The 26,138-nt window shown below is 55.2% G+C and overlaps 2 protein-coding genes across 5 annotated transcripts in view; one reads left to right on the forward strand and one right to left on the reverse strand.

The window, feature by feature from the left end:
• ZBTB16 (zinc finger and BTB domain containing 16) overlaps nt 1-22,664 on the forward strand; it is a 64,613-nt gene extending 41,949 nt beyond the window's left edge. For 3 of the 4 annotated variants that reach the window (XM_069876630.1, XM_069876631.1, XM_069876632.1), the window contains 3 exons: nt 16,906-17,076; nt 19,229-19,396; nt 19,661-22,664. In XM_069876630.1, the coding sequence (XP_069732731.1) occupies nt 16,906-17,076; nt 19,229-19,396; nt 19,661-19,890 (569 nt within the window). In that variant the 3' untranslated portion in view covers nt 19,891-22,664. Of the gene's footprint in view, nt 1-7,984; nt 8,048-9,520; nt 9,847-16,905; nt 17,077-19,228; nt 19,397-19,660 lie in introns of those variants that run through there. The other variant, XM_069876634.1, reaches the window with a different exon arrangement.
• CENATAC (centrosomal AT-AC splicing factor) overlaps nt 1-26,138 on the reverse strand; it is a 365,184-nt gene that overhangs the window by 164,272 nt on the left and 174,774 nt on the right. The gene's annotated exons all lie outside the window — the stretch shown is intronic.

Raw genomic sequence — 26,138 nt, forward strand, 5'->3', positions numbered from 1 at the left:
TCCACGTGCAGCAAAATTTGACAAGAACGATGGCACTTTGGTCACCATTCAGGTTTAAGAGAAGCTTCCCAAGGGATAACTACCCTTGTCATGAGTGTTTGGATGCTCAGGAGCCTATGAGTGATGAGTTACAAATCATTTGTGAATCCCAGCCGGTGCTGATGGATCTGTTGCTGGTTTTCAGAGCATTAGTAGGAATACATGTGTTGCAGCTGGAGCTGCTGTGAGGTTTGTACGTGGGTGTGAGGGCCTGCTGGACCACAAGGCTGTGCAGTGGGTCTGCAGCCACTCATAGGAAAGGATGTTCAGGGACCTGGGACCCAAGGATGGAGCTTTGGGGCGGGCTGGACTCATCTGTGCGCAGAAACCCTCTTTCCCTGTACTCATACGAGTTTAAAACCCCAACCGGAGCCGTTGCTGTGGCCGAGCCTTTCTGGCTTTGCAGCTTGGGTGATTATTTGGCTTCTTGGTGCTTGTGCTTTGGAGGAGCGAGGGACCCCCAGCTCCTTTTCCACTAGAACACAGGTACGAGGCACCAGTTTGCACAGTGCCGTTGCATTTATTGCTCAGCGTTAACCTACGCACGTGGGAAACGACGGCGCAGCAAATGCTCAGTAATTTGTTCCCTCTGCGAGCAAAACACCGACCCTTTCCAGGCGGCTCGCAGCAGTTGGCTTGTGCCACGTTTCTGCTGTTGCGCTGCCATCGGAGCACAAGGAGCTCTTTATGCATCTTGCAAAGGCCACTTTGCCCAGGAAGGGTTTGCTCCAGCGCGTTCGTGGCCAGACGGTCCCAGGTGGAGCCGTTCAAAGCCCTCAAACCAGGCTGGAGCAGGGAACAGCGCCCGCTCCTCCCCACATTATATTGGGAATGGTTTAGCAGAGCACAGGCTCGTCTTTCAGTGCTCAAGTCCCCAGTAAATGCCACTAATGGCCGAGTTTGCACTGGGAGGTGGCAAGACGACGTGCGGGTGCTGGGTTGGCACGGAGAGTCCAACCGGCTTCGCGCCGTGGGTTTGAGGACCAGCCAGCAAGGCAAAGTGCTGTGTCACCAGGCAGGAATAGCTCCGGCCGTCATCTGATCCCGGAGCTGGCTGAGCACCAGTTTGTAAATTGTAAAGTAATTGCCCTCCTCATCTGGAGTCGACGGCTGGAGGCTTTACAAATCATGATCTTTTTAAAAGTGGAGTGTGCTGTAGGTTAAGGAGGAGGAACGGCTTCTGATGGGGCGGCCGGCAAAGCGAAGGGACTGACTCCGCTCTCCAAGCGACCTAAGCCAAGGCAGGGAGCAAATAACAGCTCCCTCCCCATTTCCTTATATTTCCTGGACCTGTTGAATATCCTGAGGCATTCATAGAATCATAGAATCACCAGACTGGAAGACCCATCGGCTCATCGAGTCCAACCATTCCCATCCAACACTAACCCATGTCCCTCAGCACCTCGTCCACACGGCCCTTAAACCCCTCCAGGGAAGGTGACTCAACCCCCTCCCTGGGCAGCCTCGGACAGGGACCAATGACCCTTTCCGTGAAAAAAGTTTCCCTAATGTCCAGCCTGAACCTCCCCTGGTAGAGCTTGAGGCCATTCCCTCTTGTCCTTCCCCTGTCCCTTGGGAGAAGAGCCCAGCTCCCTCCTCTCCACAACCTCCTTTCCGGTAGTTGGAGAGAGCAATGAGGTCTCCCCTCAGCCTCCTCTTCTCCCGGCTCCCCTCAGTACCCAAGACTCCATAGCTTATGTGTGACATCAGAGTGGATGCTGTTACGCAGCAATTTAACGATGCCCACACCCCAAAACATCCCACGGATGCAGAGTGGCTAACACGGCTCTGCTATCAACCTTAACTCTTCTGTGGGCATTAAAACCCTGGGGGCTGGACCCTTCCAAAGCTCAAAGGGCGACAGGAAAGGGGAGCGTGAGGGACGTGGTGACCCAGGTGGAGCGTGTTTATCATCGCTGCCTCCGCTGTAAACACGGGCGGCTCCGGTACGTGGCAGAGAGGGGCTGAGTGACCAAGGCAGACAAAATTAATCGTTTCCTCTCCTCCGGTGGCACGCAGAGAGCCCTGCCCTGGCATGGAGAGCATCCCTCCCCTGCTGTTGCTATAATTAGCTCTGCTCCCAAATAACAGCATCTCCCAGAAAGGACTTTTAGCGGGGGATGTGCTCCCTTCACCCTTAGCACCAGGCTGGTTGGTATAAGACTTTCCAACCATCCAGACATTAAAAGAAAAAAAAAAAAAAAAAAACCAAAAAACCAATCCTTTTTGGTAGATGTGCTGGTAGAATCTTTCAGGAATGATGTCAAAAACGGAGCGGGGTGGGTGTGGTGCAGCCTGCTCCAAACCACGATGCTCAGGGGAGGATGCGGGACCTGTCTGAGAACAGTTGCTGCTTGTCCAGGTGCCCTACAGCTCGCGAGCCTTTCTGCAACAGAGATAAAGGACTCTGGGGGGGTTTCTTTATCAGCCTGTGGGGCTGTTTCTCGGGTGAAGAGGCAGGATCCGGGACCACCCTTTATCTCACTTATTTTTTTTCCTATTGCTCCTTCAAATGACAGCACAAAATACGAAGCCAGCCCGGTGCTGTGTCATACGGCGCCTGTTTGTTACGGTAGAAAACCTACGCCCTGCTTTTTGATGTGAGGTAAAAAACAACAATAATCTAAGAAAAAATAGTGTCTGCTTATAAACACGGCCCTGGCTGTGTACAGCCCGCTCAGCTCTGGGCTGAGACGCCCTCTCCGGGTGTTCACTGTCCTTGGCCCCCGTCCCGCAGCAATAGGAAAAGCAGCAACTGTTTTGGCTCCCCTTCCAGCAGCAAAGCCACCCCAGGGGGGGAGAGGGTGGAAAATTCCTTCCCCTTCTCCTAAAACATAGAGGAAAAACCAAAATGCATTGAGGTGACAGCCCAAGGACCCCCAGCAAGCGCCGCTGGGGCTCGGGATGCTCGCGCGGCTGCTGTTCCTGCTAATGGGGTGCGGGCTCGCTGCCGACTTTTATAAATATCAGAGGTGACTCGTCTCGAGTTGCCTCCCGTGTGCCAAGGCAATTAACACGCGCGAGCCTCTATGTGCTGGGCAGCCGGTGTCAGCCAGCGGGCCAGCGCAGATTTACTCCTGACCCAATTTCACGTGGGCGTGCTGGACGCCTAATATAGAGTGTGTTTTCTTCGGCATGTAGTTGGCTTCTTGATTTGTGGGGTCGGCGTGCCCCCGGACGCTCTGCGGAGGATGCAGGGGAGCCTTCGCCTTCCCCTGCGAGCATCCCTGGCCGCATCACCTCTAAGCATCACCTGCCCGCGTTCCCTGCCTGCATCCTTCCCATCCTCCGGCTGGTGATGCCTTCGCTGGGATGCAGAAGCGAGTTAATAAAAGCAACGTGGAACTGAAAATGGAAAAGCTATAAATTTCACCCCCCTTTCCCCCCTCCCTCCCCCCCCCCCCTTTTTTTTTTTTTGCAGGGATGTTGGTAGCATTTTGATTTAATAGTTGGCCAAACACAAGGGTCTATTTTACTCGGAGTTTACAGGCCTCAGGGCTGTTATTCCTCCAAATTTAATAGCATTGAAATTGCAGGGTTGGCGATAATTTGCCTATCACTTTCTGCTCTCCCATTGATGTTTATTGTCAGCGGGATGGAATCTCAATCCGATTCACTTAGATAACATGTCTGTTAAACATTTAGATAATTGTGCCATCATTAACTTGTCACATTATTTTAGAGATTCAAAACAGTCGTGCGGTATAAGCAGAGGTACAAAGGGAGAGAAATCCAGCGCATGGGATCAAGAACTCAGGAGAGGAGACAGTGGTGGCAGCGGGATGCCCTGCGCTGGGTCCTGTGCCCAGCGGCTGCTTGGGAAGCTCATCTTCCCTCTCTGTCTGCAGGGCTTTAAGCACTTTTTTCCCCCAAAATAAATTCTGCTCCCATTTTAAATGCACACTGGGGCACACAGTGATTGGTTTTAATTGATCTCTTCTTTAAATGGCATTTTTCTGTGAAAGAGCATCCCAAAAACCCTGTTAGATTCTTGGGTTGGCAGGGGGGATGCGTGGGAGCCCGGAGGAGGGAGCCTGCTGATGCTGCGCTGTCACACGGGCAGGCGCCGTCTCTCTCTGTTCTATGAAAATTTACATTTGGTCCAGTTAATTAGGTATTTATCTCCTCGTCTCCCTTTTGCTTCACTTTCTCTGCCTCAAAATGGTACCTGCCTGAAAAATCTCAGTGATGTTACAGACATCGGGTTTTTTCGGTGTTGGAAATTCAGGATTTTGAGCAGGTGGAACGTAACGGGCGAGTTTGGTGATATGAGCCGTAAATTACATCGAGACATAAATTCTGTTTGCCTTGCGCTCAGCGTGGCGCCGTCACCCCACCAGCTTTCCACTGGGATGCTCCTCTGACTCCAGCAGCGTCCGGGGGTTGTCTCGGAGCTGCCTCTTGCCACCAACATCCCTGTGTGGGAGGTTTGGGTGCGGGAGCTGCAGTTCTTGACTCTTTTCAGTGCTCGATCAGAGCAGTGCCCGGCCTCGAGCAGTCGGTGTTTCCTTACCGAACCATCCCTGGGCTGCCCATGACTTTCTATTACGGTTTCACGGGACTCCTGAGGGTTTTCAGAGCGCGCTCGATGAGGCTTCTGGGGGAAATACCGCCAGATAGCATTTTTCTCCATAGCTAGAGATAATGCACTGTAGTATTAAGTACGCTTAGAGGTAATTATCCCTCCCGCGCTCGCTCCGGTTGCGCGGTCCCGGCTGGGGGAGGGAGCGTGGGCGACGCCGTGTAGCGATGCCCAGATGATGCTTTGCGTTTTTCCAGTGGATGCAAGCACAGATTTTGGATGCTGAGGAATGGAAACGCAGCACGATCCCCCCGTGCATGCTCCTCCATCGTGCCACCCTACCCTAACACTTCTATCAGAGGCTGCGAGCGCTAGATATGGGGCTGAGATGGGTTCAGATCACATGCAAGGGTCACAGCTCCTGTAGAGGATCCAGGAGTGCCCTATCATGCACCGGAATGGAGACATTTGGTGCTGGGTTCAAATCATGACTTAGGAAACAAATCTGGTTACCCATCCTACAGGCAGAGTGCAAAGACTTTATTCCTGGCGCCTTCAAACACCGTCAGTGCCCAATGGGAATCCTTGACCAACCTGGGAAAATCAGATTTGGGGCTGGGGAGCTGCTGCCAGAGGCACCGCCGGTGTTTTGTGGCTTCAGGAGCGACTGAAGTTTTGAAATGCCGAGAGTAAAGATGCTTTTGTGGCGGCTGTGACATTTTTGGGTACAGGCATCTGACTGGAGCCAAATGTACCATGTGCAGGCGTGGCATCTTTTGTGCAGCATCGCCTGCAAATGTATTTATAAGAACCTTGGAAAAATGCTCCCAGCTTCATTTTGGCTGCTGACAGGGAGCGGAGACTCGCTCGCTCCAATCCCCGCCTGTGGCAGAATGAAACGAAAACGATGAGCTGAGGAAGGGCGGTAAAGCAGAGCAATCTGAACGCATCCAAACCAAAGCGCTGAGCTATTTAAATCCTCTCGTGGCCAAGTTTATTTTCGAAGAGGACTGAAAACGGAAGGGGTCGAGGGAAGGGTGAGCAGCATAAGCTTCCTGACCCTCCCGTGCTTCCCTGCTCGTGGCCCAGGTGCTTTTCCCACGCGAGCTGGGATGCAAGAAGCTGCGTTGCATCCTCCAGCTTGCCCCTGCCGCCTCCGAGCGTGGCGCGGGGTCGTTGGCATCGCCTCGTTAGCTCCATCCCCGGCTGGACCGTGCGTGCCGCCGGCCCGGGGCTTCTGCAGGATCCCGGGTCCCGGGGGGTACAGCACAGAGCCCCTTTGTCTGACAGTAATGTCCTGTGACAGCGCTTGAAATCCGAGTCCCGGAGCACATTCCTGAAACCGGGAATCTCCCTGCCTCCCAGAGCACGGCTGCTTTTTCCACCGTTGGAAGCGTTTCCACGCTTCAAGGTGGGCTCGTCGGGAAGCGTGGTGAGGTTGGGCTTCGTGTGAGCAGCTGGAATCACCAAACCCAAGTCGGGAGATGGAATTGTGGCCGATCCACGCATCGGCGTCCGCAGCCAGCGGCCAATGGCCGGCCTTTAATTTTCCTGTGCAAATACTATTTAAAGCGCGATGAGAAAAGCCCTCTCGCTAAGCTACGGAGAAATCTTTCTTGTCCTTTAATTCTAGATGAAGGGGATTAGTGTGAACATATTTAACCTCTGACCCGTGGACAAAAGCATTATCAAATTTAGTTGCCGAGTGGCTCCCCATTTAACCGAACCAGGGTAGTATCTTAGCAATTCTTTTTTTTCCCTCCCTCCCTTGAAAGCTTTAACATCCAGAGAATGGGGGGACCCGGCAGCCTCCTCGCATTCAAGATGCTTGACGGAGCCCCAGCAAGGGGAACCAGCACTGTACGGGCACTGCTAGAACCTGTGGAGGCTCCAAAAAAGCAAGTAAATCCCCTAAAAAAGCAAAACCATCTTCAGATTGGGCTGGGTTTGCCCTGGTTTCTTCGTTCCTGCCTTGGCACTGGCCACGCGATGGCTTTGAGGGCGCTTGGACATCGCCGCGGAGCACGGAGAGACGCTTCTCCTACCCCTTTGCTCCGGAGCGGGCAAGAAAACGCGCTGGTGGTTGACGTGTTCACGCGCTCTGGGGGATGCTCGGAGCGGCCACGTTGGGGTTTTATAAAATAGGGATGAAACGCGGGCGAGGAGGCGGCCGGGGTCTCCTGGTCCGGCAGAGGAATGCCGAGAGGGGCCTCCCGTCAGGAGCCGGTGTCCGTTTACAGTGCATCTCTCATAAACCCGGCGGCGGGGCCGAGGGCAGGGGGACCAGCCCTCCTGGTATGTGATTGATTATCTGGTATTTATGCCATTGAGGACTTTTCAGCGGCTCGGGGTCAGGGGGTCATCTCATGTGTCTTGCTGCAAATCCGCTTCCTTTTGTACAGTGCGGGCTGGGTGAGCAGACACACAAAAACAGCTTTTTCTTTTCCTTGGGAAAAAGGGGAGGGGGGCGGGCTGGTGTCAATGAATTTTTTTTTTTCAGCCTTTCCTGAATAGTGTCCTTTTTAATTCCAAAGAACTTTTAATTAAAAGTAGCAGGAAAGTTCATCTCGACAAGGTTTAACTTACCTTAGCAGTTACTTTTGTCCCCCGGGATTCGCGTCTCCCCGCTTTACAATAAAAAAAAAACCCACAAGAAACGGGGGAGAGACCGCTCTCAGGACCGTTCTGCTGCTCCCCAGCTTTACCGAGAGGCCCTTTTCATCTTTTCTCTCTTTTTTTTTTTTTTTTTTAATGGTGGGGGTGCAGGAATAATAAGCGGACGCTGCGAGTCCCGGCTTTGTGCCTCGCAGCAGCCGGTGGCTCCGTTGGCCGTGCGGAAAGGGTCCTTTCATCAGCTGGGATGCCAACGTGGGCTCCCCGGTGCCACCGGAGGATGCTGGAGTGGTACCACCCTGGCCAGGAGGCATCCAGGACTGGGTGGGATGATGCCGATGGCGATGGTGGGAAGGGCAGCGGTGAGGAGGGTGGTAGCGGTGGTGATGTTGATGGTGGCTGTGATGATGCTGGTCTCCCGCGAGATCATAGAATCACTAGGTTGGAAAGGACCCACTGGATCATCGAGTCCAACCATTCCTATTGATGGGATGCTATAGCCCCATAGGTAAGCGTAGGGGCACCATGTGGGAAGGGCATAACACCGCTCACCCGGCACATCATCTGCTGTCCCCTAAAACCCTCCTGCTAGGGAAAAGTGCACACCCACCACAAGATGCCGGTTGGAAAATGCTCGGCTGGGAGATTCCTTGGCCAGTGGACCAGGAACACTGGTGAGAGCTTCATCTCCTCACCGAAGGTCTTTCTCTAACAATGCAGCAGTTTCTAACACGTTCATTTAACCATCACAGGGAAAGCAGTGGGGAAAATATGTTAGGTTTTCAACAGTAAGTCAAATTATTTTTTCAGCTGGTTCCACTCCAAATTCCGATTGGGAAGAGGAAATCGGGGAAGCCGGCGTGGTGACAACGAGTTAGCGAGTAGATGACAGCTTTGCTTCTGATGTTGTGGCCAGAAACACCACTGCAAATCGCCTCTGGTTGCCCCAGGGGAAGTGTTTGTCCTTGGGAAGGGCAAGGATGGATCCGCGACGCGTGGCTTCCTTGGGAATGGCAGGGATGGATTCAGGATTCTCCAAGGATGGAGGGAGCTGGGACTTAGAAGAAAGCGGCACCGAGGGGAGTTGCTGCACAAAGACAGGCAGATACCAAACAGATGAATGCATTTTGTTCAAGTGGTGTTTGTTTTGCTGGGAAGGAGGGCAGCTCTTCCAGCTGCGTCTTTAGGAGTGGCAGGAGCTGAACAGTGGGTTTTGCCAAGGATGATCATGCGCGACGGAGCTGGGATGCACGAGGCACATCCGTGCAAGCTCAGTTCAGCAGCGCTCGCGTCCCTGAGCATCGGCCCCTCCTGCCGGCACGATGCCAGCTCTGGGGCACGTTTGGTTGCTGCAGAGGGAAGGTGCATCCCCCCTGCTCATAGGTGTCTTTTCAGAGTTTCTCTCGGCTCCAAGCTTGCTGTTTTTCACGCCTTTGTTGAGGCTGAATTGCTCTCGCTGGCTCCTTTGGGGATTTAAACTGAGAACAGTTTGCAAGGTGTGGTGCTGCCCAGCTCTCCCCGCTCGGCTGTGCAGCCAAACAGGCTCGTTGCCTGGTTTATTGCTCCAGCCAGCATGCAGAGAAGCCCTTGGTGGCCACCTCCACCTCCAGAGGGCTTTATTCAGTGGCAGCGTGGCACCGACACCGCCATCCCGCATCCTCCCATCCACGCTTCTTGGTGCAGGTTATCATAGTGCTGGTGGTGCAGTTCGTGCCGTGACAGTGAGTTCGTTGGTACCAAAATGCCTAAAGGATGCTCGTTGATGCGCTGCAGTTTTAGCAGCCTGAATGTTTTTGATGTATATTGATATATTTTGACAGATATTCGCTACAAGAAAAAGGCCCTGAGGGTTTCACCTTTTGCACGCCTCCGGCTTCAGCCAGAAGGCTTCAGGGGTTGTAAACATCTTCAAACAACCACTTGGCCTAAAATAATAGAAATGAAGCTTGAAAGCACAGTGCAGCATAGGCACGAAGCCTCCACAGCATGTTCCCAGGCTTCTGTGATGGCAGGAGCTCGGGAAGCTCTCACCTCCCCAAGCCAAGGGGTGGAAATGTAGTAAAATGGGATTGGTGCCTAAAAAGCTCCTCAGGTTTTCATTCCCAAAGGCGAGGTTTACACAACACTCGGTTTCTTCAGGAGGAAAACGTGCTCATTCTCTGTCAGTGCAGGTCTGGGTGATGCTGAGCATCCAAAGCCTGGGGATGGTGTTTGGGAAGGGCAGGACACGGCTGGATGCTGTCTGTGATTCTATGTGTCTATGATTCTATGTGTTTGATAGGAATGGTTGGACTCGATGATCCAGTGGGTCTCTTCCAACCTGGTTATTCCATGATTCTGTCACAGCCAGAGAGCAAAGGTGGCTCTTCCCACGTGCTGAGGAGAAGGGCTCGGACAGGAGATGCTCAGGGGGTCACTTGTCCCCTGTGCTGGTGACAGGGCCGTGCCTGGACCATCCCTGGCCGCCAAGGGACCACCCGCACCCCTCGGTTTGGGCTCAGCATCCTACCCCCTCCACAAGCCGCTACAGCCCCCTTGAAACCGCATCCCTCGATGAGGTCCCAGTTTGGACCCGCGGGCTGGCTGGCAGCATTTACCCCGCGCGGGTCCAGCTGCCGCCGTGATTGACGCAAAGCCAGTCTATAAATAAAGTCTTTCTCTCCTCTCATAAAGACTTTGCGGTTTAGTTTGCTTTCAAGGTCAAGATCAGACCTTTCTAAATAAACACATATCAAAGGATCATTAGCGGAGCAGCACTGTTAAATTGAGATATTAACTTCTGTCAGCCGCGCGTTTCCTTTTTGTTCTGTAACTCGCGACTGCGGCGGGTTTTTATTATTTTGGCCCTAGGCGGTAGCATCTGGCTTCTGTAGAGACTGTAAAAATTAAAAAGCAACACAAATCATTGCGAGAGAAAAGCAGTAAATTCAATGATAAGAATTTAAAATTAAAATGTTTCGGCGCTTTTATATTCCGCGAAACATGAAACGAATGAGTTGTGTGCCTGTTGCCATAAAGCCGCCGCTGCTAATAGTCGCTGGGCTCCTTCCCTCCCCGCTCGCTCTCCCTCGTAATCGTTCTTGCCTGAGCATGAGGGAAGGCGATGGTGGTGATGGTGGCGGCGATGGAGATGCAGGGCAGTGGGGAAAGGGATGAGGTGCTGCCGATGGGACCCGGGGGAGCACGGGCCCCCCCCGAAAGGGAGGCAAGAAGGGGATGCGCTCATCCCACCGCGCTGAAAGGGAGATGGAGAGGTCGAGCAGGGAGGGTGTGACTAATGCGCGGGGTCACTGAGATGCGGGACCGCATTGTCCCCCAGGTCCAGATGGCCCCCAGAATAAATCAGCCCCGGCGGGCAGGAGCTGCCCCGTGCCAGCGCTGCGCTCAGGGCTTGGTGCCCGCTCCCCACGTTCCGAGCATCCTCTGCGTGCATCCCACCCCAGCGATGAGGAGAGCAGGGCTGCAGCCAGGCAGCAAGCCTCACCGTGCATCTCTGCGGGGGTGAAAATCAAAGCGTTTAGGGTTGGGGGTGGTTTTTTTCGCAAGGTCAGTGTGGTACATCTGCTCTGAAGCACTGGGGCTTTTCTAGGTGCTGGTAAAAAGGTGAACGGGTGCCGAGGCAGCGGGCAGTGCCGGGAGGAGGCAAACCCTGCCCTCCTGTTATAAGCAGCGCAGCCACATCCCAGCCACCCCCAGAGGAAAACCAGCAGCAGAAGAGCAGGCAGCGCCAGCCGCTTTTTAAGAATTAATTTCCCGTAGTCAGTTAAAGTTGGGAAGAAAGCTGTGCTATCTCCAAGTAAATAATAATAATCAAACAAATGCCCCCTTGGGAGAAGTTGCCTTCCATAAAGATGTTAATTAGCGTGGAAGCCAGGCTGTGGAGTCCAGAGGCAGCCTTTGAAACCAGGATGATTTGGTGACTCTGATACAAAATGCATGTATCGTGTGTTCACCATTGGGGGGTGGCTTTCCCCCTCTCTCTACTTAACCACGAAAGCTGTAGGCTTGCTGGGTTTCAACCAAGCAGTCAGCGTGGTAGTGGGTGACACCGTCACCCCTCAGCAGCACCAAAACCCCATGTGTCCACATCCCAACAGCAGCATCGGGGAAGGGCTCCTCCGCACCACCCCACAGGTTTGCTTCAGTGCTGCCACCAAAAGCAGCACTTTTAGTTTCGTAATAATCCCGAAAACAGACACTGAAACTGGGTTAATCTTCTCACCCCGAGCAGCTCTCATCCACCACCCTCCTGGGGCGAAATGCAACCTTGGTGCTGGGATCCAGCATCCCTGGGACTGGGACTGTGCCTGCTGCTTCAGCCTGTCCTTCATCACCCATCCTCCTCCTCGGCTCGGTGCCAGCGGGACGTGCGCGGCATCCCCAGGGAGCCCTCTGTGCCGAGCTGAGCCTGGCGCCTTAAGTACGTCCTTAAGTCCCACTGGCTTTAAGGGTTCTCAGTTCTATCCTTACACGTGTTGCCCAAGCCGGGGTGGCCTCCGTCCACTCTGCTGCCGGGCAGCGAGGGGTCCAGCCCACGATGCATGACGGCAGCGATGGGGTCGTGTGTGGGGAAGCCCCAGGTGATGCCCCCGTTGCTGGCACCCCAGGTCCCTCCCTGCCCGCTTTCCTACAGGATGACTATGTGCAGCTCCGGGCTGCGGTCACTGATGGTTTCATCCGCTCTCCTCCACATCCCCGAGGATGCTAAAAACACCGTCCTCCCCTAACGCTGCTTTTCATGCACAGCAGCAGCCTGCAGCTGCAGCCAGCAGCATTGTCCGGGAGGTGGAGGCTGGTAGGGAGCCCTTGACATGCTGGCAAAAAAAACATCAGGCATCTCTGAAATCTCATCTGGGGAGAGCCAAGAGCCCCTGGGCTCCTGCTCCGCACAGCCGGGGTGTTTTGGAGCCGTCTGCCTTGGTCCTAAAGACAGTGGCGATTTCAGTGCTCCTCTTTGGCACATGCGTCGCGTAAGAGATTATGTTAAATACAAAGCCTGAAGAAGGAGTCGGTCTTGTTGAAGACCTCAAATCTGCAGGACGCGAGTGGAGGGTTTGGGGTTTTACAGTGGGGTGTGAGAGGCGGCGATGGGCTCTGTCGGCATCCTTCGACGCACACATCCTCGTGCCTGCCACAACCCCACAGCCTTCCCGGCACACCCCTCCACAGCCTTTGATTACAGGTTTCTATTGATTATTGCTGTGATGGATGGACAGACCTGACTCATTTTTTGAGCCTCGTTGCATCACTCCGAGGAAAGTCAGCAGAGATGGCAGCGTTCGGAGGATTCAGGGAAGAGTGGTTTGGTTTGCACATCCCAGTGTCGACTCCACGTGCCGCAGCGGGGGCTCAGCGGAGGATGCTTCGCTGGCACGGTGACATCGGTGCCCCCGCTTCCAGAGCATCCCTGCTCCTGGGTCACCCGACATCCACCTGCACCCAGGATCTGGGCTCGGTGCTGCTGCCACGGGGCCAGTGGGATGGTGCACACACACGGGGAAAAACTTGAAGTCAAATGTCTGAAAGTCAGATCCCTTTTTAGTATGAATTTGCTGTATCTCATTCTGAGCACTAATTCCAATTTAATTGCAAGTGGCCTGAAGCCTCTTCAATAGGAGTAACAAATGGTTTGATTTTGTAAACTTCATCAGACTGCATTTTAAATGCGACACACTAGCCCGGCTCGAATGCCAATGAAGCACTGAAGTAGCTCTCTGTTTACTAATTATCCGTTTTTACTTCAAGCCACGCTGGCTGGCTTGTCTGATTAAATCGGATTTGTGGGATAGAGAACAGCTAGCAGAGTTTTCTCTATAGTAAACGAGATTGAAACTATGGGCCGCCTGGCTGCACACTGTAAATTATATTTCCTTTTAAAGGGGACGTGTCGCCTTTCTCCCACCAGCGCACCTCCCGCATCCTAAACTTCACGGCGCGGGAGCAAGCCCGGCTCCTTTCTGAAGGGAGACCCTCCCTGCCTTGCCCAAGCGTCTCCTATGCCCATCGCCACGCGGGTTTTATTTTAATTCTTCCTCCTGCGGAAGCAGAGGCAGGAGACGGCGCCGCGCTCGACGCCGCGGTGCCTGCAGCATCCCTCACCGTGAGCTGGATGGGGTGGAACAGCCCCTCAGTGTTGCGTGTTCCACCTCGCTTGTCTTTAAGTCCCCAGGAATTGCGTTTATTTGGGAGGGCGCCGCTGGGGAAGCGGGTTGTGCATCTCCAGGCTTGCAACCGTAGGGTTTTTTCCTCCCTGGAACGGGCATCCACCCTCTAAAATCCAGATTTCGGATGCCTGCCTCGCACGACGCAGCTGGTTTGCTCTCCCAAGGAGCATCCAAATCCCAGCGTGCTCTGGCTTCGCCTCCGAGCCCCACGGCAGCACCGGTAACCGCCCCGTTAATGGTTCCAGCTGCCAGCAAAGAGCGCCGGCTCTGGCAGAGACATAAAACCAGGGATGATGGGCGAAGGTGGCTGCGGACGCGGCGTAACGGGGCTGCGCTTAAACCTCCCCGGTTGCTAAGACTTTAATTCTGCGAGCTTGACCTACGCCGCCCCCTCCCTCGGTTTTTATCTTTGTGCCCGGGGGCTTTTTATATTTTAATTTGCTTTTGAACGTCCTGCAAAATTAATGGCGCGCTCGGGGCCATTGTGCGGTGTACAGTAGAGGGAAGGGCCGGCGGCGCCCGCCGAGAGCCACCGCGTTTCCCGGGGAATGAATTGCTCGCCCGCCTTCGCCCCTTTTAATTGTTGACAGTAAAAAGCGTTTAAATGCTGCTTAATTTGTAATCATCTTCCCGCAAAAAAAGGGGAGAAACCATTAAAACGTCAGGGAAATGAATAAATCCGTCTCTCGCTGGTTCGGGGCGGCTGCGGTTCTTTATCGGGAGTGATTTTTCTTCTGATGGCTGAGGGCTGGCTCGGGGCTGCTCCTGCCGGGAGCCTGGGGATGCGCTTAGGGTGGGAGAATGGGGATGTGCATGAAGTGGGAGCTCCAGGATGCTCTCCAGCTGGGAGAACAGCGATGTGCTTGAGGTGGGAGCTCCAGGATGTTCTCTAGCTGGGAGAACCGGGATGCTCTCCAGCTGGGAGAACAGGGATGTGCTTGAGCTGGCAGCTCCAGGATGTTCTCTAGCTGAGAAAACAGGGATGTGCATGATGTGGGAGCTCCAGGATGCTCTCCAGCTGGGAGACCAGGGATATGCTTGAGCTGGCAGCTCCAGGATGTTCTCTAGCTGGAAGAACCGGGATGTGCGTGATGTGGGAGCTTCAGGATGCCCTTAGGGTGGGAGAACAGGGATGTGCTTGAGGTGGGAGCTCCAGGATGTTCTCTAGCTGGGAGAACCGGGATGTTCTTGAGGTGGGAGCTTCAGGATGCCCTTAGGGTGGGAGAACAGGGATGTGCATGAAGTGGGAGCTCCAGGATGCTCTCCAGCTGGGAGAACAGCTATGTGCTTGAGCTGGGAGCTCCAGGATGTTCTCTAGCTGGGAAAACAGGGATGTGCTTGAGGTGGGAGCCCCAGGATGCTCTACAGCTGAGTCCCCATCTTTCCTGGTGCAGCTGTCCTCGTGGCAGGCCTCATAATGCCAAAGCTCAGCTGCAGCAGGGATGGCAGTGACCCCAGGCACCTCATAGAATCGTAGAATCAAAGAATCACCAGCTTGGAAAAGACCCACCAGATCATCAAGTCCAACCATTCCAACCTCCTCATGAGCTTTCCCTTTTTTCCCACTTCCCATCCTCGCTCCATCCTTCGCACCCGCGGATGCTCTACTCTTGGAGGGCGTCTCGCCCCGGCGAGCTGTGCCGGGCACGTTGACCTCCCCGTTTGGGGGGTTTGTTGACTTCCTGACGCATTAGCTAATAAAAAAGAAATAACGTTAAAAATGCCTTTTGCAGCTCCCGGGGGATGCCCAGCGCCAGGGGTCCAGCACCGTAGCCGGGACCCGCTGGGTGCATCGCACGTGCACGAGGCGTCTCGTCTCCATCGCTGCGGCTGCTAGAGTCAACCTCTTTTTTTTTTTTTTTTTTTTTCTTCAAGCGGGGGCCAATTAGTTTCACAAATGAGGGCCCTACGGTGCCAGGGAGGATTTGTTACGGCCCCGCGCGCCGGCCCAGCAGCATTGTCCTACCCTCGGCCCCTGCGGGAGCCCATTGTCCCCAGCCCCAGCGGGGGCTGCTGGCGGCAGATTTATCGGGGCTGGCGTCCCGCCGGCCAGGGCCTCCGCTCCGCAGCTGGCCGCGGGCTGGGGGCTCAGCCCCGGGGACCTTTGACCCGTCCTGCTGTCACCAACGGGGCCGCCGAGGGCCGCGGGGCCACATACCTCTCGGGATTTGCTTCGCACGGCCCGTTCGGAGCTGCCTTTTTTTTTTTTTCCTGGGTTTCTTTTTTTTTTTATTTTATTTTTTTTTTGTCTCGGGAGCGTTTTGTCCGCAGCTGCGTGGGGGGCACAGGAGGGAGAAAGGCAGCTCCCATGCAGCCTCTCTTGCTGCTTTTATTCCTGTTTCACTGGGGATTTTTTGCGGATTTGGGAGCGTTTCTGGGCTGCCCGCTGCGTGCTTCACCAAGTTTGGGGCTGAGCATCCCTCCTGAGGGGAGACCTCATTGCTCTCTCCAACTCCCTGAAAGGAGGTTGTGGAGAGGAGGGAGCTGGGCTCTTCTCCCAAGGGACAGGGGACAGGACGAGAGGGAATGGCCTCAAGCTCCGCCAGGGGAGGTTCAAGCTGGACATTAGGAAAAAATTTTTCACGGAAAGGGTCATTGGGCATTGGCAGAGGCTGCCCAGGGAGGGGGTTGAGTCACCTTCCCTGGAGGGGTTTAAGGGACGGGTGGACGAGGTGCTGAGGGACATGGGTTAGTGATTGATGGGAATGGTTGGACTCATGATCCGATGGGTCTCTTCCAACCTGGTGATTCTATGATTCTATTCTATGATTCTCCCTGCCCTGGTGGGCTCCCCTTCGCAGCACAGTGAGCAGCGCCCCTGCCCCTGCTGTTCCTAAAGGCAGCGCAGACCCGTTGGTTACCTTGAACATCTTGCTGCTGCTAATGAATTGCTAATACAATTTTCTAGATAATTTTATTTCCATAGTCCTCGCATTTTAATGTCTTCAAAAAGCGAGCATTTATTTGCTTAATCTCCCCACGTAATACAATTTGCACTGACTCATAGGTTCTGAACAATCAGCTATGCATAAACGAAAATAAATTGTTTAATAACACCAAGGTCTGATATTTTTATTGACGGTGCTTAAGTATCTGGGATTGGGGGTTTTTTCCTGCTCTTGCTGTTGTGTCGGTGCAGCCAGTTTTACCCCTGTGGCTGGTGGGATGGAGCTTGGGTTTGTCCTGGGGCTTGGCATCGCAGGCATCGCAGGGGTGGGTGCATCACTTTCTTGCATCCAACCAAGGTGGCTTTGTGCGATGCCTCTTGGGGTCCCCTTTCCTCTGCTCGTTTCGAGGTCTGAGCTCAGCTTGGAGGTGGTGATTGCCCCACAGCTGCCTTGCATTTGGGCATCACAGGGCTGGGGCTTCCAGCTGCCTCCAAGGTGATAAAAGCCCCTGCCCTCCTCCAGTAGTAGTAGGGTTGAGGTGGTTGGGGTTTTGCTGTTGCTCTGTGGCTCTTGGTGTTCCCTGCTGCTTGCTGGAGCATCTGAAATGGTTGGCTGGGCTGTGGGATGAGCGTCCTGGGTGCCAGGCAGTGCCTGAGTTGTTTCTCTCCCTCTCTCGCAGGTACAGACATGGCTGTTTTCTGCCTGCTGTGTGGGAAGCGGTTCCAGACGCAGAGCGCCCTGCAGCAGCACATGGAGGTGCACGCCGGGGTGCGCAGCTACATCTGCAGCGAGTGCAACCGCACCTTCCCCAGCCACACCGCGCTCAAGAGGCACCTCCGCTCCCACACAGGTACAAGGGCACCAGGCTGGGACACTTGGGGCAGCCGGGGCACGCTTCTTCCCTCTGTTGTAGAATCAGGGAATGGTTTGGCTTGCAACGGATCTCAAAACCCATCCAGTTCTACCTCCTGTCATGGGTAGGGACACCTCCCTCTGGATCAAAGCCCTCAAAGCCCTATCCAACTGGCCTTGTCAAAAAAAAAAAAAAATAAAAGCACGGTGAAGTTGCCTTCAAAGCATCGAGGCAACCGCAGTTGAGGTTGTTTGGATTTAAAAAATGAAACAGGAAAAAAAAAAAGCTCCATGTAATAAGTTGATCCGGTATAAGGTGACATGTGACCTTCTTAGGGGATGTGCGATCATACCCGCTTCATCAGCTTACAGGCGGTAGATGCACATAATCAGCCAGTGCTCGGCCCTAATGGGATTAGGGCGACCTGCGCTACGTGTAGCCGGTTGCTCCAGTGGCGCAGCCCATCGGGGCAGGGCTGGGCTCCAGGAGAGCCGAGCGGAGAGCGCGGCTCTGACCGCATTACGGTGTGTCCTCAAGGCACCGCGTCCTCAAGGCGCCGCGTCCTCGGCTCCTCCGCCAGCATCCCTAGGCAGCGCCCTGGGGTGGCACGAGGAGAGGTCCAGGCGACACCGACCCCTCTTGGCGCTCCCAGCCGTGATGAGCATCATTGGGTCCAGCCGCAAACGCCCCCCAGCGCAGGAAAAATCAAATAATTGGGTAGAGAGCGGGATGACGTGGCATCGGGGGGTCCTGCTCGGTGCTTTGCAGCCCCGCAAGGATGGGGAAGTGGCTGGTGGGGTCTGCAGGCAGCGTCCCGCGGGGTCCAGGCTGCAGCCGGCGGCTGCCAGAGCCGCACGTGCGCCTGGGCGCGGGGGTCCCGACGTGGGAAAGGGGAATCGCGCGCTAATGATAAGCGTGTTAATGCCGAGCGCTGGAGCTATTTATAGCCGGTAATCCAGTGACCTGGGCTGCGGGTCGGGCCGCGCGTGTCCCACCCCAACCTCTGCTGCTGCTTTAGCAGCTCCTGGCCGTGAAAAAACACGGCTCATTGGTGCTTTAGGGATATTTAATCATGCTGCCTGGGTTCACCCTGCATGGATGCAGGATGCTCACGCTCCTCCTGGGGCCAGAGCACTCCAGGGGCCCCGGTTCCTGTTTACGTGGCTTCTCCTAAAAACTGAGCACGTGGAACTGCTGTCTGCCTCTGGCTGCAGAATCGGTCTTTGACTATAGGATCGAAAAGCAAGGCACTAATTCGGAATTGGGAATGGGGAGGTGAAATGCAGGCTTGCCTTGGGGAGTTGAGTCCAAAACGCATCCTGAGCATCCTCCTCCTGCTCCGGTCCCAGGCAGCAGCAGGAGGAGGGGGTAGGGGGGGCGCAGGTCTCTGCTGCGGCACATGGGGAGAAAGTAAAATATCATTTTAAAGAGGAAGCGAAAGCACAGGCATGTGAGTATATAACGAGAAGGACAATTTATGCCCAGGCACGAGTGCAGTTTGACACGGGGATAATGAAAAAACGTAGGTCATTGTGGATGACTTAAGCCTTCACAGCTGAAGAAAATGTATGAAATGCGGGGAACATTACACGCTTGGCAGCTCTGCACATCTGCAGCAGGACAAGTGAAATACAGTTGGCCATTCTTTACCATAAACTGTGCTTGTAGGATATGCGGCACAGAGAAATTGTAATTACAGTGACAAGACAAATCAGTAATATTTAAATATTCATGAACAAAGTCTCGGACGATCAATCTATCTTTATTGTCCTTGCCTTCGCGGCTGTAATAAATAAGTAGCTCTAGCCCTCACCTTTCCTTCAAATCATTCTGCCTTTGGTGCCGAACCAGAGTTCATTTATCAGCCGCCCGGTCTGAAGCGCGGGAGACGCCCAGGGCTGGGTCTGTGCCGACAATGCCAGGTGAAAAGCCTGGGAAGCAGGGAGGGAGGGTTGCTGTCACTTCACCCTGCGGCAGACCCGAGCATCCCCGCAGCCCTGGGCCGTGGGGATCGATGTACCGAGCTGGGGTGGCTGGGATGCTCCATGGCCTGGAGGGCAGTGGTGGGTGCAGGGGGTAAATCCAGGCTGGTTTTGCCGTGGCATCGTGGTTGTGGTGGTGGGTCTGACACCTACCTGTGTGCTTGCAGGCGACCACCCCTACGAGTGCGAGTTCTGTGGCAGCTGCTTTCGGGATGAGAGCACGCTGAAGGGCCACAAGCGCATCCACACCGGTGAGAAGCCCTACGAGTGCAACGGCTGCGGCAAGAAGTTCAGCCTCAAGCACCAGCTGGAGACCCACTACCGGGTCCACACAGGTACGTGCTGGGGGTTCCTCTGGTGAGGAACCGGACCGGTTCCCTGGCAGAGATGCCAGCAGTGTGCATCAGGGCGGCGGCCGGGGATAACGAACCATTGGATGTGCCAGCACGTACGTATTGTAAATAGCAGATCAATAGCGAGATCGGTTTTGCTGTTCATTACTTGGTTATTGGCTGTGCCCACCACGGCAGCATCGATGCCGGGCAGTTAATTAGCGCCTGGAGGCTCCGAGCCCTCGCTGACACCCCTGTCTCCCGCAGGTGAGAAGCCCTTCGAGTGCAAACTGTGCCACCAGCGCTCCCGGGACTACTCGGCCATGATCAAACACCTTCGGACCCACAACGGCGCTTCCCCCTACCAGTGCACCATTTGCCTGGAGTACTGCCCCAGCCTCTCCGCCATGCAGAAGCACATGAAGGGCCACAAGCCGGAGGAGATTCCCACCGACTGGCGGATAGAGAAGACCTATCTCTACCTCTGCTACGTCTGAGGGAGGAGGCGCAGGGGCGGCGGGGCTGAGTGGCGGAGAACTGGGCAAAAAAGAAAAAAAAAAACCACCAAACCCGCAGCGTCCACGGCCTCGTTTGGTTTTGGTTCTCGTTCGTTGCTTCTCGCCAGAAGGATCCTGCGGATCACACCGGGGCGGGGGATGCACCAGCCCCTTCCCCAGCCCCATCCGCTCCCCCTCCCCAGCTGCTTGTGCGCCCGCTGCCCTCGCTGCAAAGCAGCTTTCGCCCCTTGCAGCCCCCGGGGAATCGGCTCCATCACCACTGGTGCTGCCAGGAAGACCACGTAGGATCGACACGCTTCCTCGGAAGCGTGTGTGTGTGTCTGGTGCTTTGGGAAGGCTTTAATCTCTGGTTTGCTCTCTCACTGCATAGACCCCACTGTGCACGCCCCGCTGAGGACCCCAGCTCACCCGTGGGTCGGCTCCGCGTGGGGCTCAGCCCCTGGTTTGGGAGGTTCCTGCGGTCCTCGGGCTGCGGCGTCGCAGGTGGGAGAGCGTTGGCGTCCGGCGAGCCGCGAGCGCTTCAGCGGGAGCATCCCTGGGGTGCATCCCACCTGGAGGAGGGTGTTCGGGGTAGGGCACCGTCTGCGAGCCGGGCTGCCTCGCGGAGCGGGTGCGAGGGGCATCCGGAGGCCGTCACCCTCCCCCTGACCAAAGACCTCTCTATGCATTTCCCCTTCCTTCCCCAGCTGCTGGGAGGCGAGGGCGAAGCCCCTGGGGGGAGATGCAGCCGCTTGGGTGACGCGTGGGCGATGCCGGTGCCTGCGTGGCTGCTGCTGGTGCACGGCATTATTTTATTTTGGGGGGATCCTCTCGTTTCTGCTAATTTGGGGTGCCCAGAAGGTGCCGAGCGTGGTTTTTTGCCCAGCTCTCAGCTGCAGGAGCCCACAAGCGAGGGGTGCCCGGTGGCGGGTGGCTTCGCTTGCCGCATTTTTTTTCTTTTTGCTTTTCGTTCGGTTTCTTTGGACTTTCTTTTGGAATATTTCCGCATTTAGCACATTTTACTTGAAATTACCTCATTTTTTTGTGACCTCATGAGCTTTTATTGATTTGGGGGGGACGGGGGGCGGCGTGGCCGGGAAGGTGTGAGCCGCGTGCCTGGCGGTGGAGGAGCCAGCGTCCCTGCCAGCCTCCCGTTGTGCATTATCCTTACCAAAACTGGTATTTTTTGCCTGGCCCCACGGGGCCGGGGGTGTCGGTTCTGAAGCTACCTCTTGTGTTCGTTTTTTTTTTTTTTGTTGTTGTTGTGTTTCTCTTTTGCGGTTGCGGAAGCGGGCTCATCCCGCACGGCGCTTGCGGCCGTGACTTTCTTTTCGTCCTTTTGCTGCGTTTGAGCGAAAAGAGTCGGGGGAGGAAAGTCAAGGGAAGAGGGATGGGGTCTGGATGCGGTTTGGAGGGATGCTGATGGCCCCTCTTGGTCTGAAGCCATCCAACCTCTCCTGGTGCCCAGCAGGGATGTGGCTGCGGGAGCAGCATCCTCCCTCGCGCCTCGGTCCGGCTTTGCGGGACCGTTGCTGCTCCGCACAGGGTGGCTGCCGCTGTTGTACAATCCGGGATGTGACTGTGGAGAACGGCTTGTTTAATTGTTGTGCCTAAGGAAAAAAAAAAAACAAAAAAAAAAAACCTAGAAAAAAAAATATTAAAAAAAAAAACAAACCCCAGTTCTTTCACATGAAAAGTTGCTGCAATTTCTGGTGCGTGCGCGGTAGCTCCCGCCGTGCTCCGGCGCTGCCGGTGCCAAGGAGCACGTGGCTGAGCTCATGTGGCTTTTTTTTTTTTGTTTTTTGCTTTAACCTCCCCTCTTATCCCGCCGTCCCCTTCCTTCCCTTAGTGCCGCGGCCTTTTGGCTGCGCCGGCGTCGGGGTCGGCGTTGGGGTTGGCGTCGGAGCGATGCTCCTGTGCCCGTTTGCCGCGGCGCAGCCCCCGCCGCCCCTCCATATATATTGAAATATATATATGTGTATGCTCGCAGTGAGGACCAAGCGCCCCACGGGGCCCGGGCTCCCTCTCCCCTTGCCTTGTCGTCGGTGTCGTGAGCGCCCGCTGCCCGTCCCATTGCTCTGTGTTTTCGCTCGTGGTTGGGGTCCGTCGCTGTCCTCGTTCCGTCTACCTCAGCACCTCTCTGAGCCCGGGCGCAGAAGGTGCCCAAGTTCCCCTTTGGTTTTTTTGGTTTGGTTTTTTTTTTTCTCAGAGTATCTATTATTGGCTCCTATTTTTTGTACGACTCTCTCTCCCCGCCCTTGCCGTCCGCTCCCCTGCAGTTCCGCTTGCGAGTCCTCTCTGTCCTCTAGCCACAGATGCCGTTAGCTAAAAGTTTCCTGAAAAAAATAAAGAAAAAGACAAAAAAAAAAAAAAATACCCAGTTGTGGTGTCTCCTAGTTGCAGCTCTCTCCGCATCTGCCTTCGTCCTGTGTAGATTCAGATGCATTTCTTTGTAAGACTTCAGTGTTTCTGACAGAGGAAAAAAAAAAAAGAAAAAAAGACAAAAAAGAGAAACAGAAGAATATACTGCTGCAGGTTTTTTTCTCTCCATGTGTCACTAAGTGAAGTTCGTGCCTTCTATAGCAAAGAGAATATTTTTTACATCCTACTAACAGTAGATTTTTTTGTAGTGAACATTTTTTGTATTTTTATTTATAAGTCTCATAAGGAAAATAGCAATGTTCAGTTGTATACCTTGAATCTGCAGTTAGAAAACAAAAGAAAACAAAACAAAAAAAAAAACCAACCAATAAAGTTAATTCCGTTGTCTCGGCCTGATGTCTCCTGTTCCTGTGCCTGCGACGAGGAGGAGGAGGAGGAGGAAGGATGCATCCCAGCAGCTCGTAGGGGAATCCAAGGCAGTGAGTGTGTGGGAGCTGTGGAGGGGGGTCCCTACACTGCTGGGTGGGGGAGCCCTGGGATGCAGGGATGCTGGAATCCCCATGGATGGGGAGCAGCTCCGCGTGCTCCATCCTGAGCCGCACGCTTCCCCATCCCGCTGCCTGCGCGCTCTCGCCAGGGAGCTGAGCAAGTTCGCCTCAATGAAAGTGAACTCGTTCATTTAAACCTGACTGCGGAGTAGTCTGGCCCCCCGCTGCGTTAATTATCCTGTAGTTCTCGACTGATTGCTGTACACTAAGCTTAAGCCCTCCTTTATTTATTTACTGACTACATTAACGGCGGCGCCTGCGCCGCTTTTGTGCTGCGGCACCAACCCTACGGTGCGCCCCGGCGAGGCTGGGCAGGTGCCGCTGCCCCATGGGCGCGACCACGCAATTAATCATTAATTATGGTGCGGTTGGAGTCGCTGGATGCGAAGCATCGCCTCTTTTTCCAGGGGTGGATGGCGTGTGCTGGGCTGCAGCACGCATCGGTGTTGGAGATTGGGCTTACGCCAGCAGTAGCCCAGGGGGCCAAGAAGGCCAATGGCATCTTGGCTTGGATCAGACACGGCGTGGCCAGCAGGGCCAGGGAGGTTCTTCTCCCTCTGGACTCGGCACTGGGGAGACCGCTCCTCGAATCCTGGGTTCAGTTCTGGGCCCCTCACCACAAGAAGGATGTTGAGGCTCTGGAGCGAGTCCAGAGAAGAGCAACGAAGCTGGGGAAGGGGCTGGAGAACAAGAGGAGCAGCTGAGAGAGCTGGGGGTGTTTAGCCTGGAGAAGAGGAGGCTGAGGGGAGACCTCATTGCTCTCTCCAGCTCCCTGAAAGGAGGTTGTGGAGAGGAGGGAGCTGGGCTCTTCTCCCCAGTGACAGGGGACAGGACGAGAGGGAATGTCCTCAAGCTCCACCAGGGGAGGGTCAGGCTGGACATGAGGAACAAATTTTTCATGGAAAGGGTCATTGGGCAGTGGCAGAGGCTGCCCAGGGAGGGGGTTGAGTCACCTTCCCTGGAGGGGTTTAAGGGACGGGTGGACGAGGTGCTGAGGGACGTGGTTTAGTGATTGATGGGAGTGGTTGGACTTGATGATCCGATGGGTCTTTTCCAACCTAGTGGTTCTATGATTCCTGCTGTTCTCCGAGGCTTCCCAGCAGAGTTTGGGGGGCTGTGAGGGCACCCTGAGGTGCCTCCCAGAGCTCTCCCAGGGAGGCTTTGGGGCAGAGAGGGGAGAACTTTGGTGCAGGCGTCCTGCCGCGTCCCCGGGGGGAGGAGGGGGTGAAACCGCGCTCCGGCGTTTGGCCTGGTGCGAAGGATTTTTATAATAACGGGGAAATTGTTGTAGGACTGGGCCTTTGTCTGCACACTTGCGCAGCAGCTGGGAGCGATTATGCTGCAACAATGTTCTGTTCCATCAACATTATGTCCTCATTAAACCTTTATTAGTAGATTAGATTCAGATTTATTGATTTTATTTTCTTTTTTTTAAAGAGGAAAATCCAGGCTGCTCTCAGAGAGACGCCTGGAACTTTTTCCCGGTGGGCGGCACTTCCCAAAGCAGCAAGAGGGCAAAGGGAGAACCTGGATCCTTCCTTTGGCGTGGGAAGCCTCCTCTTCCAGGAGGGAAGGATCGATGACCTGCACGAGGGGATGGGTTGGGCGTGGGATGGTTTCCCAGCATGGGGAAAGGTGGAAGAGCAAACACGGCGATCGACGTGGTCCATGGGGATGCAGAAGCACAGGGAGCATCTCATGGTGAGTCCCCAAGGGGCATGTGGGTTTCCAGCAGGCAGGAGAGGGACGATAAGGCTGGCCTGGGTGTCCCATTGTCCCCACAAATACACAGGCATCGCGTGCCCAGGTCGATGGGCCCATTGGATTTGTCTGTTGGAGCGTTTGATGTTACATGAAGGCGGCTCATTCCAGAGGGTGTTAATTGCCTGCTGCAGTGATCAGGTCTGTAGCACCATCGATCTCGGCAGGATCAATGGGCTGATTTAGTGTCTCACGAACTCTTTAACTGGACACCTCATCAATAGGCAGCCACTTACAGACCATCAGCGCATTAGCGCGGGCCGGCAGGAGCCCGCTCCACCCGTCCTCAGCCCCCCTGTCACTCAGCAGGGAGTTTTCCTACAGGTGACGGCTCCGGGATGGTGGGATGGGTGGTGGACATAGGATAGCTGGACACCACCAACCCACCTCTCCTGCATGGCCCACCTTCCAATCATCCGTAGAAGCGCTCCTAGAGCACGGGATGGGCCCTCCTGCCACCTCCAGCGCTTTTGAGGATGGTACCTGCGCTGGGTGTTCAGGTATGTTCCCCAAGTGATGGGTGGCATGTGTCTTATGGGGTGAAGGGCAAGCACGGCAGGGTTGGGAGCCACCAGAAAACATTGTTGGCATCTTGGGTGTTCTCATCGTGACCCCCAGCTCTGAAACGAGGGTGGGCACCGCAGCGGGCAGCTCTGCTCCTATAGTCTGGGTTCACTCCCGCTCCCCTTGGGAGGTGGGACTGGCCAGAGCTGCAGGAGCAGGCGGTGACCCCACAGCCTCCTCCAGCACCCCAGTTCATTTGGGATTCTCTCCCAGTTTACTGTTTGAGTGTGATGGGGATCTGCTGAACGAGAGGGTGCAGGGGGAACAGAGACCCGTGTGGAGCCAGCAAGCAGGAGGAGAAAAGCAGAGCAGGACACCTGTGTGGCCCCTGGGGCCAGAGGGGGGTTGTGGGGACTCCCTGGTGCAGAAGGGGCCCCCATTTCAGCATCCTCCCAGCTTCCAGGGATGCAGGGACCTTCCCGGAGCAGCAGGGATATTCCCCCAGGGCAGCTGGTATCCCTCTGGAATGGTGGGGAGCCCACCTCCATTTCAGCAGGAATCATCCCCCCAAAGGCAGCAGGGACCCCTGGTGAAGTGAAGACACCCCCCTCCCCCTCCAATTCAACAGCCCTCTCCTCCCCAATTTCAGCAGTAACACTCCCAGTTTCAGCAGGACACCCCCTCCCCCATTTAAATAGGACACCCCCTATTTCAGCAGGGCCCCCCAGCACGGTGAGGACCACCCCCATCCCAACAGCCCCCCCATCCAGTGTGGTGAGGAACCTCCATTTCAGCAGGGTCCCCCCATTTCAGCAGGGCTCCCCAGTGTGGTGAGGACCCCACCATTCCAGCCCCTCTCCCCATTCCACTAGCCTTCCCACCCCCATTCCACTAACCCCCCTCCTATTCCACCAGCCCCCCCATCCCATCACCTGCCCCCATTCCCCCAGTCCCCCACCACTCCCCCCTTCATTCCACCAGCCTCCCCCCATTCCACCCCTCATCCCACCAGTGTCCCCCCATTCCAGACCCCTCCCCTGTTCCCCTAGCTCC

This window comes from Phaenicophaeus curvirostris, chromosome 25 (genome assembly GCF_032191515.1).
Source record: "Phaenicophaeus curvirostris isolate KB17595 chromosome 25, BPBGC_Pcur_1.0, whole genome shotgun sequence".
Lineage (NCBI taxonomy): Eukaryota > Metazoa > Chordata > Aves > Cuculiformes > Cuculidae > Phaenicophaeus > Phaenicophaeus curvirostris.